The sequence below is a fragment of the Staurois parvus genome, unplaced genomic scaffold (assembly GCF_062004578.1).
Source record: "Staurois parvus isolate SC_StPar_1 unplaced genomic scaffold, SC_StPar_1.0 ptg000669l, whole genome shotgun sequence".
NCBI lineage: Eukaryota > Metazoa > Chordata > Amphibia > Anura > Ranidae > Staurois > Staurois parvus.
This window is the reverse complement of record NW_028318465.1, coordinates 1,610,559-1,622,844: the sequence shown is the minus strand read 5'-3', so window position 1 is coordinate 1,622,844 and position 12,286 is coordinate 1,610,559. Positions and strand designations below refer to the sequence as shown.

General features: G+C 39.5%; 1 protein-coding gene across 6 annotated transcripts in view; it reads right to left on the bottom strand.

Moving 5' to 3' along the window:
• SCN8A (sodium voltage-gated channel alpha subunit 8) overlaps positions 1-12,286 on the bottom strand; it is a 226,830-nt gene that overhangs the window by 155,102 nt on the left and 59,442 nt on the right. For 5 of the 6 annotated variants that reach the window (XM_089652045.1, XM_089652048.1, XM_089652044.1 and 2 more), the window contains exon 2: positions 11,095-11,425. The exons of the other annotated variant lie outside the window; for it this stretch is intronic. In XM_089652045.1, the coding sequence (XP_089508171.1) occupies positions 11,095-11,370 (276 nt within the window). In that variant the 5' untranslated portion in view covers positions 11,371-11,425. The remainder of the gene's footprint in view (positions 1-11,094; positions 11,426-12,286) is intronic. 6 annotated transcript variants of the gene reach the window in all.

The window sequence follows — 12,286 nt, the reverse complement described above, 5'->3', positions numbered from 1 at the left end:
ACTGTTCTACTTTACACAGACAGTGATTGACAGACAGTGATTGATTGCTAGGACTGCCCTTCATCCTAGCAACCAATCACCAGCTTGTTAAGCGCGGGCAACTCCCACCCTTCATCCAGAACTGTCCTGCCTCCCGTTATCAGCTCTGTGAAAATGATCATGAGACAGCTGGGGGAAGAAATGGCTCTTACATGGTGGGACTGCATGAGTCTGGATGGGACAGTGATTCGGTCCACATCCAGACCCCGGTCCGCTATCATCAGTGATACCCCACGAGGTGAGATCTTGCATGGAGCCCCAGTCCGAGGGAGACTGACAGTCTTTAGCCTCTTCCATTTTCTAACAATTGCTCCAACAGTTGATCTATTTTCACCAAGCTGCTTGGCAATTGCCCCATAGCCCTTTCCAGCCTTGTAGAGGTCCACAATTTTGTCTCTGGTTTTTTTTGACAGCTCTTTGGTCTTGCCCATGGTAGTAGTTGGCGTCTGACTGTGGGGTGGACAGGTGTCTTTAAAGAGCTCAGACAGGTGCTACTAAGTTAGATTAATGAGTGGAGTAGAGGTGGACTTTTTAAAGGCACAGCAACAGGTCTTTTATAGACAGAATTCTTGCTGTTTCTTAGGTGTTCAAATACTTATGTTCAGCAGTGCAAGACAAATAAATTCTTTAAAAATCATACAATGTGATTTCCTGAATTTTTTTCTTTTTTTAAATTCTGTCTCTCAGAGTGGGAATGCACCTACAATGTGAATTTCAGACCCCTCCATGATTTCTAAGTGGGAGAACTTGCAAAATCGCAGGGTGTTCAAATACTTCTGTTCCTCTGTATACACACACGCACGCATACAAACACACACGTATATCCAGGTAATTAAAAAAATTATTAAAAGATAATCAAAGTAGGAAAGATAAGGCGCCCACATGTTATAAAGTATGACATCTGGTCAAACTACCCTAAAAATCAAATAAAATAACATCCCTCATCTTAGGAAGATATCCACCTCCCATCTGTGACTGAGGCCAGATAGTACCCTTCTCTGAAAAAGTATAAATCCACCACACTTCGTTCTCAAGCAATTTAGTTTCCTGCATACATCTCACCCTCTAGCCAGTTTAATGTGGCTGTAAACCCCAGACATGAAATAAGAACAAGCCATATCCTTCTATAGTTTGTGCTTGTCTCAATTCAGAGTACAAAGTGTCATTTCTGTTCAGTGCATCGTTTCTCTACTATCAGCATGAATCACTTCTGACGAATTTTCCTGACACCAAGAATAAAATGGTGACGGGGATTGTCAGCCTCAGCTCTGTTCCTAGGTGCTCTGTGAAGGGGAGTGTGTCCTCTCTCTCCAATCAGGGCTCAGAGTTCTCTTAACTGAGTAACTTCAGCACTCTACCCCCTGCTTTTCCGGGCTGAGAGATTCTGTGTAAATTCTGCAGTTTGAATGGATGTTGAAAAATCAACTGTAGATAAAGAGGTACAACTTATGTAAAAATATTTGTTTCATCTCTGTGTATCACTTAAGGCCAGTCACTTCACTAGGTATATGTAAGCATCTACAACCACTTTAAGTATACGTTCCACACCATAAACTGAAAAGGATATACCTGCGTGTGTTGTTCTTATAACAAATAAATAGCTGAAACATGCAAGCCTGCCCTTTCCACTGGACTTCAATATGAAGCTAATAAAGTATTTATATTTTTGGACATACCGAGTTGCCTGCATCTATATGCAAACAAAAGTGTAGTTAATGTTAAAGAAGCTTATATCATAACATTAAGCATTTAATACTGGCACTATATGCAAATTTAACAAGTGAGAGCATTTCAATATCTGATAAAAAAAGTGAGTAAGCAATTTGCTATTTAATCATTTCCCACTGGGGGTACACATATATGTGACCCCTGGGTGGGCTTTAATGCAGAGGCTGCATACACACGGCCCTAGGTAAAAGGTTTTCTGTGCTTAGAACATGCTCCCTGCCTGCTCCCAGCACAGTTACCGACTGGTACCGGAAAGCTCTCCATGCATATGTCCCCCATATGATTGGGAGCTTTCTGATCATGTGACCGCTGTGACTGCCAATCCTTGAGACTCCGCCTCCTGGCATTTAGAACCACTTAATGGACCAGTAAGCAGTGCTGGAAAGGGGTTAAAATAGTTTATGTTGACCAGTGAGGGTAAAATACAGCAGTCACTGTCAATTTGCAACTTTGTTTGGTGCACATACAGCGCATATGTGAAATTACTTCTGTGTTTTCCATAGAGCAAGGGTCTCCAAACCTTCCAAGCTAGGGGCCAGTTTACTAACCTTCAGGCTTTAGGAGGGCTAGACTGTGGCAAGTGGAAGGAGGAAATTCCCTGACAGTGCCCCATCATTGGATTTAATGGGAGGAATAGGAATTGTTGATATCAATGAGATGTATAGTGCCCTAATAATGGTGTCAGTAGGAGGAATGGTGCCCCATCATTGGTGTAATATTGCTCCAAAGGCCAGATAAATGCAAGCAAAGGGCCACATCCAGCCCCTGGGCCGCAGTTTGGAGACCACTGCAATAGAGTAAACTCTTGAGCAGGTGTTGATAAAACATGTTTATGTAACCTGTACGCCAATAGAGAGGGAGGTAGGACAAGCATCCAGCCACTCCTAAACCACACAGGGAAGAACAATAGTTATTGAATGAGGTTTTCTAGTTTGTCCAATCAATTGTTCACCCATAAAACATTCAGAAACTTGACATCTGCTTGACCTATAATGAGATCATTCCCTGATCCAGCCATGTATATGGGCAATATTGAGTGCATTTTCTCGTCTGTTACGTATACTAATTATTATTGCGCAAAGTTAAACTAAGGCAGGTCATAGACAAGTCAAAATCCAAACATTCTGTCGCTCAAACAACAAAAATGGCGCCTGCTATTGTGTCATCATTTGTTTTGGTTTTTGAAACAAAATCCAGCATGTTGGATCAGGCAATTTCGACTGCAATATGAAAATCGTGTGTCACGGCTGGCACATTAATGATGCAAAAAACAAACAACCAAGAATTTTCATTTGGTTTTTGACTCATCTATGCCCTGCTTAAGGCAGTGTAGGAGATGGCATAGTATCTGCTTTGTAAGCACAATGAACCACACATTCCACCAAACAAAAGACCAATAAGAAAGAAGATATGTCTGACACCTGGCCTACTGAGACTATTGTATAATAAAATCTCTTCAGCTCTTTCCCTTCCTTTAGGTATATTGTTGGCTTTATCAACAAGGGTCAAGAGACAAAAAAAAGGCAGGAACAAATAGAAAATAACTATAACAGATTAATTGGAGTGCTCTGAAAGTGCCAACACCCCTCAAGCTAATATCAAAAGAAAAAGAACCCCTCTTATTTTGGGACTTTACAGGCAATTAGATACAACTACGATGCTAAAACATACATGTCAAATTACGGCTGTTTTGTGTATATAAACACGTGTTCCAGCATGAACTATACAGCTTATCCTACAGCTCCTGTCAGCATTGTACAGCTTTAATATTTATCATATCTTGAGATGTGTTGACGTGGGAGCACCCAAAGCATTTCAAAACAATGTTTTCTTCTTCAGGGGTATGTAATATGCAAGATAAATATCATTCTGCCAGATGGAAGAACAAATATACGGTTATCACTTTAAAAACCTAAAAGCATTTTGCTGCTGCCCACTCAAACACAAGGCAACCATCTCAGAGGACCAAATCCCAAGCCAATCAAGAGTCACTGAGGCCACACCTTTATGTAGGTAAGCTGTTTGAAGTCCACAAATGTTAGAAAAGTATACACTCCTAGTCACAACCATCAGCCCAAAAAGCATAAAAGAAAGCCAGATACCCAGGGACAGAGCAATCCAATCCTTAGTGCTGGTTAATATATATGCGGATTGGATGTGGTTTGAATGGCATCCAATCTGCATGACATGAAATAATATTGCTTACTATGGTGCCTGTTCCGGTGCACTGGCAGTGTGGATTTAGCGTGGACTGAAAAAGAGTCCTGTCTGATTTCTGAGCAGTGTGGTCCAGTTCAGGTGCAGATTACAGGTTATTGACTTCTATGGGAACTGTTTCTAAACCGCACGTGTAATCAGTTGTGAATCCTGACCTGAACCTGATCTAATCCTGTCCTGAACATGATTTAAACCTGACCTGAACCACTGAGCAACTACTGTATCAATTAGATGTAAAACCTGAGTTGCAATCCACACTGCACATGTGTGAATCAGCACTCACATAGCCTGCATCTATCCAAATTTCTAAGTTGTGGAGAGCAAAGAAATTGTATTGTTTGTATAAAGGTTAAGTCCCAAAATAAGAGGGGCTCTTTTTTTAATTTTTTTTTATAGAAAATAAACTATGGCTAACAATATTTCCAAAATAACATGTTGCTGTCTATTACTAACCCATCAGACACAATTTTAATGGGATAGTATTGATCATATCGTAAAGAGGTAGTAAACATACAAGTTTATGCCATATGCAATGCATACTAGCAAATTATGACAAATATACCTTTCCAACAAAGCCCTCTAGCAGTGCACTGTCACCGCTGCTGGGGCTTCCATCTTCACCCAGTCTTCCTTCTAGGTTCATGGGCTCCGGTTGTTTGAATGGCCGTGCCACGATGATTTCACTCCTGTGTACAATCATGGCACGATGCTCTTCATTCCACAGCACACTGTGTCCTGAATGCAAAGCATCACTGCGCATGCGTGGGTGATATCATTGGCTATTGCTGATGTTAATATCTGCTAAAAGGTGCATGTTTAGGGGATATTCATTGTACCTACACAGGTAAGCCTTATTGTAAGCTTACCTGTAGGTCCAAGTTCACATACAGATTTAACTACCGCTTTAATGCTATCTAGGGATACATATTTTCCACCTTCAACAGATCAGCATTTGGTAACAAAGGTGGCAATTGAATTAAGTGTTCATGTTTTTACAAGAAGTTCTTTTACTGGCAATTTGAGTTTGCCAACAGTTCTGCTTCAACTCCAGGTACCATCTCAATTTTACACTCTTTACTGAACCAACAACCAGCTGCTGTAATTCTGTAACCGCAAAATGGTTAGTGATATCTTATCCCTAGTATAACGTTAATTGCACAGACTGCTTATAAATCTCTATCATTCCTATATCATTTTGAAATTGCTACACAACTGTACAACTGTCATGCAAGGATACAGCAAAGCAGTTAAGAAAATGCTCAAAATCCTGTACTGCACACCTTTTTGCTTGTACTAATCAACAACACCTACACATTTCCCATGATTCTCCTTAATGCGTATCTAAAGCCTAATCATGTTTTTTTCTTTAGTTTTGGATGAGTAGGGAAGGGTTAGCTCCCCTATCAGTTATTTTTCCTGTCTTCTCTGCCCTCACTGGGTTGATTTACCCCTTTATTTCTCCTAGTGATCATTGTCACTGGGACTGAAAGCACTGGGAAATCCAAAATTGTAGTTTTCACCAGAACAGGAGTAAGAGAAGAAATCTCCCACTGGGGACACTAGCAGCTGTGACAAGTGACATTCATGCATAAGCATTTAAATAATAAAAAGTAAATAAAAAGTCTGTAGTAATGGTTAAAAAGGAAGCTAACTAAAGGATCAATACATAAAATACTACTAATAAAAAATATCTGGTGCTTTTCTTTGAATATAATTTTTATGCACACGCATTATCTCAATTCATATTGTGCATAAGGCCAGTACAGAATACAGTAGTAGTGACCGGTTATATTTCATAATTCCCCCACAACAATGACTAAAGCCAGTCATACATGGATCGAATTCTGAAAGAATTTTCTTTCAAAAGCCTTTTCTAAGAATTTTTGTTCGAATTTCACACCATAAGTGGGCCACAGTAAAGGCCAATTTTCAAGTGACCATCGAATTTGAGTAATTGGGCATGTTGGAAGTTTTTTTGAAAAACAAACGAATTTCTAGTTAATGATGAGAGAATCGTATGAGATATGTAATTGAAAGTGAAATGACCATGAAAATTTTTTGTAGCAACATGAGGTGAAATTAAAGGTTTGGTTGGTCAAATTTCTAAATCAATGGTGGCACCATCAAATTATAAATCATGAAATTTCTTATTTTCTAAAGAAAATTTTTTCGGGATGTAACCCATGTATGGCCTGCATTAAACTGTTGGTTTACATGCTCAGAAGTCATTCTGAATGCAGCTTCCAGAAGATAAAGCACCAGGTGCTCCTAAACTGATAAAGATTTGCATCTCACACACTGGTATATCTGCAGAACTGCTTGTGGCAAGATGAAGAAAGACATCCCTGCCATTTACTATGTTATTTAACCAGACCCCCTTTAAGTCACGACGAATATTTACCAAAATTTAAACCACGCCCACGCTTCGTGAAATGCATTTTTGTTTCTCTCCCTTATTCTACAGCCACAACCATAATAAATTATTTCCTGCCCCTAATTAGAGCTATGCTCCGCATATTGCCAACTAGTGGTAGTGCATAAAAGAAATGCATAGGCATTGACTGCAGCTTGATGCAATGAACAACTTTGTAATGAATAGCACCGCAGCACAAAAGGAAGCTACCTTAAAGCACAAGTGTGAATCTGGCCTAATGGTCATGGTGACAGTAGTTTCACCAGACAGGAAGTGGAAAAATCTGCAATAGAGATGTAGAAAGTAGTGAAACACTATCAGTGTTCTATTTCTATGTTGATGTTAGAAATTTGCCTCACTTCTTGTCTGGTGAAACAACTGTCACCCAATGGGAAATCTCTAAAGGAACACCAGATATCAATAAAAATCCAACAATTGTTCCAATTCTTTCACACTCTACTGAAATAAAAAATGTTTTTTTGCTGGACATACCCTTTAAAATTTGCCTGCTTTCTTTAAGTCATGTTATGCTCATATGTTACTGCTCAGTATTCCTGTCCTCTAAAGAAGTCATCAGATGACAGGTTTAATCCATATGGGGTCCTAGAAAATTCATTTTTCTGCTTTAACGTCCATAAAAGAATACTGCTTGGACCTTGAAGAAGGGAGCATACCCTGAAAGCTTGTCCTGAAAATTGTATGTTTTGCAAATAAAAAAAACAGTATCACAGACAGTACTCAATTGTTCCTGCCTTCCATAACCGTATGCTATGTTACAAACTTAGGACGTGCATAGAGATCAGTTTAACCAGTTGCCCGCCTCCCTATAGCAGAAATACTACTACAGGGCGGCAGGGCTGCGCAAACTCACGTGTATATATACGTGATTTGCATTTCTGGGTAGGGGGCGCACTCGGCCCTACCCTCGCCACCATTGATGGATACCGATGTCAATCACCGGTTCCTAGCCAGAGATTCTCCGCCAGCACTTGACGAGTACCACTGACAAGGGGAGAGACTTGTGTGTAAACAACACAGGTCTCTCTCCTGTCAGCAGTAACATGCTGCTGTGTATTTCTCTGCACAGCAGCATGTTTCCCAAGTAAAACACACACAGCACATGTTGTAAAACACAACACAGCACACAGTTAACCCTTTGATCGCCCCAGATGTTAAACCCTACCTGCCTAGTGTCATTAGTATAGTGTCAGTGCTTTTCATTAGCATGGTCACTGTATTAGTGTCACTGGCAGTTAGTCAGTTCCCACCCAGTGTCAGAATGCCCGCCGCAGTCCTACTATAAGTCTCTAATCGCCACCATTACTATTCTATAAAAACATAAAATTCCAGTACATATACTGCCATTTGTAGACGCCATAACTTTGATGCAAACCAATTAATTTACATGTATTGGGATTTTTTTTTTTTAGCAAAGACATGTAGCAGAATACATTTTAACGTAAATTTATGACAAAATTTGATTTGTAAAAATTTTTTACTGGATATATTTTACAGTAAAAAGTCAAATATTGGGTGTTTTTTTTCAAAGTTGTTGGTCTGTTTTTGTTTATACTGCAAAAAATTAAAAATGCACAGGTGATCAAATGCCACCAAAAGAAAGCTCCATTTATGGAAAAAAAAAGGACATACATTTAATTTGGGTGCAGCATTGCATGACCACGCAATTGTCAGTTAAGTTAATTCGCAAAAAAATGGCCTGGTCAGGAAGGAGGGGGGGGGGGTAATGAATCCTCTGGAGGGCAAGTGGTTAAGCTGTCCAAGCCCTGCTTGCATTAGGCTGTACTTTTATTAGGCTGTTTTGCTAAGCTTATTGCAAAGCTTGTAAGACATGTTTCCATTGGGATGCTTTCAATAATTATTGGTAAAAAAAGCTAAGCACAACTATGTGGGGGCTAGTGCTCTACGAACACTAAAAAAATGTGGAAGAAGAAACTATGGCTCACGCAGTAAGATTTTCAGGCATCCTCTTAAACAGCCATTTTACATGTATTGCACTATCCATAACAGTGGATGGAAAGGATTTGAATGGGTAATTCTGTTAGAACTGCTCATACACGAATGTATATTTAACCCTAAGTTGCTATACGTGGGTTTAGTTCAGAAGATTGGGATCTCACTGCTTTTCTGCATTATCTTCAAGGAAGTTCATTAAGGCAGATATATAGAAGCTGACATTTCTACTATGTTTTTAAATCTGCAGGCTCCTGGGCTGTCATTTTAATCCAGGCTTCATTACTTGCTAAGTTATTAACATGGAACAAGCAGCCACTGAATTCTGGAAAGTCTGAACCTCAATGCTGCATGCTTGTTTAAGGTAAAAAATAGACTAACTTGGCAGTAAAAGCAGGATGAACACTGGATCATGCACCATGAAAAAACACATTAGCAGTAGTACTATCCACATTTCTACCTGGACATGTTCTTCTTTGGTCCCTATGATCATTTTACACTAACATTTTGTTAAAAGAAATGCATAGGTTTACAAACATGTATATAAATGACTAATGGAAAACAGTACAAAAAAAATAGGAAAAATAGCAAAAATAATAAAGGTGTATATGGATATGCCGTGACTACTAAACTCCTTAACACCTTCGGCTTGTTGATAGCATCATTGCCTATCTTCCTATACTGCTCAGATCTGCTGCTGTACCATGCATGAGACGTTAAAAGTGTATGTAACCCCGACAATTAATTTCTTTTTTTTTGCTCCCTTTTGGTCTGTCAAATGAAAGATTGAAAGCATTCTGTTATTTGAGATTTAATCAAATAACAGTTCTGGGTGCTTATCAGCATTCTATCTATAAACTTTGCACCATTCAAAATCGGCTGTTCTACAAAATGGCAAACTGAGTACAGCAAAGCATTATCCTCTAGTATCCATTATAATATAGTAGTGCCCTACTGTGGAGAGTACCACATCAAAATACACCATTACAGCTAGCTCAGTTTAGAAGATCATTACAGGTCAAATACATGTGAAGAAACTCAAATGGGAGTTCACCATTTCAAACCAATCTAAAAAATCAAGCTAAGTGCAGCTGAATGCATGCTAAAATGCCATAACTACACAAGCCCTAAAGAAGTTTATAGCCTGTATTTAATATGGAATGCCATAGTGATGGACAGCAACTGGCATACAACTTAAAGACTCAAAACATCATCAGAGAACCTGCCTAAAAATTATCATGGTTATCAGGAAGCAATGTACCTCTAAATATAGTACTTGGGGGAACTTTAGCAAAGATATTGGGTGTAAGGAATAAGTTGATTTGCTACTTCACTAAAACCAGCCATAGATGGAGCAATTGTCTTTCCTGGAACCACAGGTTGGAGGAAATGCCCCACTCCCTCCCGTTCCCCGGAAAACCCAGTGATGACTGCTAACGGCTATAACAGCCACTAGCAATAATCACATGTAAAGTCTGGTTGTACCCAAGTTGATAAATTTGGGTTTATTCAGCCTGCCCATACATGGTTCCAATTACAGCAGGTCCCTGCTGAGTCACAAAGCAAAATCTGTAAAATAACCCTCCAAGTTCTTCAATAAAAGCATGTCCACTGCAGAGAACTGTGTCATTTAAAACCATATAATTATAGTATGTTATAAATATTGTCCACAAAACATTCAAGCAAAAGATCCTGCATTCCAAACACATTTCTTTTATCTAAAATGTGATTAAGCAGTCAGGTGCCTGAATCTTTGAGACAGCTTATTGTCTGCATGTCCACCTGACTGCCCTGCTGGACAATGGTGAAATCTCATGGTGTCAATAGCTAGAGTTACTTTGTTTTGTAAAAGCTTTGGCACAATTCTTAAAAGACAGTGACCTGTCTTGGAGGGTTCAATATTGCCATTGTTGCAATGTTTTTTACCTACTGGCTCTTTCATTGCCTTGGCATGTAAGGCCATATTGGCTGTAGTTTCAAAGTGTAATTCTAGTAAAGGCAGTACAATTACTTCACTCAGTTACAATTCATTCCAATATAGTTTGTAAGGCAACATTTACACTAGCACTTTTTGCCCGAACTTTTCTAAAGCAGAGATTTCTCAAATGTGGTAAACCATTAAGAAACATACCATGGCATAGTTAAGCATGCAAAGTATACGTTTCCCATTAAGTCATACTTGCTGTACACACAGTTGCCTGGCTGAAAAATGCACAAATCAAAGGGTACCATAATACCATTTGCACTGTTCAGGTCAGTAGCAGTGAAAAAAGAACAGCAATATTTGCACAATGAACTCAATATAATCCTCAACACTCATATACTCTTTGCTCTTCAGTCTGCTTTCCCTCCCCTTTTTTGTGTGACAAATATGAAAATGGTAAAAACATTAGCCCAACCCCTAAGTATAAATTTTATTTTTTCTTGTCAATTCAGAATATTCCATTTCTACAGAAAAATCGTATAGATGCACTGTGTGCACATAAGAAAAAATACCCAGCACATGAACAACATCAGCATCTTATCCATCATCCTGCTTCCACAAATTGTTCCTCATCCTTATTAATTTATTCCATTCATCCACTGCAGTTGTAATACTTCTCCTGAAAAGCAAAGGTTTCAAAGGTATAGCCCTACTTGGTTCTAACTGCCTTTTTAGATGCCAAATCTAAGCATCTTAATTATCTGAACCTGTAATCCCATTGAATTATTTCCCTTGGACTCACTTTCTGGTTTAAATAAAAAGGGTCTAAGTCTTCGATTGGCTCAGCACTAAGTTTCGATGGAAAATCGCCATAGATAAATGGCAAACTTTTGCCTGCTTCCAGGTCAGAGTTTGGTGCAGGTTTATTTTCTTCATCATCGTCTCTGTGGCTACTGTCTGGCTTTTGTGGCTTTTTTTTCTTCTCCTCTGCTATACGTTTTTCAATAGCAGCCAGCGATTCACGAGTAAATGCTTTGAAGCTGTCAGGGCCAGGTGGTGCCATAAGCGGAGCTGCCATCTTTTCATCCTGCAGCAACTTCTTTTATTTAAATAGCACCCACGACAGTCAAACTCTGAAGAGAAAAAAAAGAAAATGTAAGAAATGTAGATTTCCCAACATGAATATCGGCATACATAACAGGTTAAGCTTCAACAAATATAGTTCATATCAACCTATTAGCAAGAAACTAGAGCAGTTGGAGGAATGGTCTCACCTACTTAGGATAGGCATGACAACATTATGGGTTAAGCACTTAGTATAGGGCCTTACAAAAGAACGTACACGCGCAATCAAAGATAATATGTGCCATCATTATGTCCAGAACAATTCCACTAACAGGATTTGTTTCAAAACTGTCCCTCTTCTACATTTACAATCAAGGCATAGATTGATACTCAGAACTAGTAAAGGAGACATGTTTCTCTGACAGAGTGCAGACCACTCAACAATAATAGAGTCTACCAGGTTTTAGCCAATAAATTGTGTGGAATGATAAACCAAATCGTTCCCTCAGGGCCAGTTGTGATTGGTAGTTCTGCAAACCCAGCTCCAACGTCTTGGAGAAAGTAGCTCTGTACCAAATTATTCAAAGATGTATGTTCACAAAGGCAAGGTATTTAAAGTACAACTGCACTTTTACAATAAACAGGGCTGGATTAAGAGCATCACAGACTTGGTAGAGGATTTTGGTGGGCCTTAAGGGCCATGCGTTGGCATGCATTCTAAGGTGAAAGGGTGCAGCTGTAATGCTACGGAAGACTGGCAATTGATTTGCTAGGCTTCCGTAAGGGGCTTATGTCCGTATGTACCCTGAGGTGAAAGGGCGCAGCCACACAGACCAACATTACGGAAGCCCCAGGCTTCCATAAGATCCCTGCATTGCGTGCCCTGAGGTGAGGTGGAAGGACTCTGCGCGCAGGCCTAAGATACCACT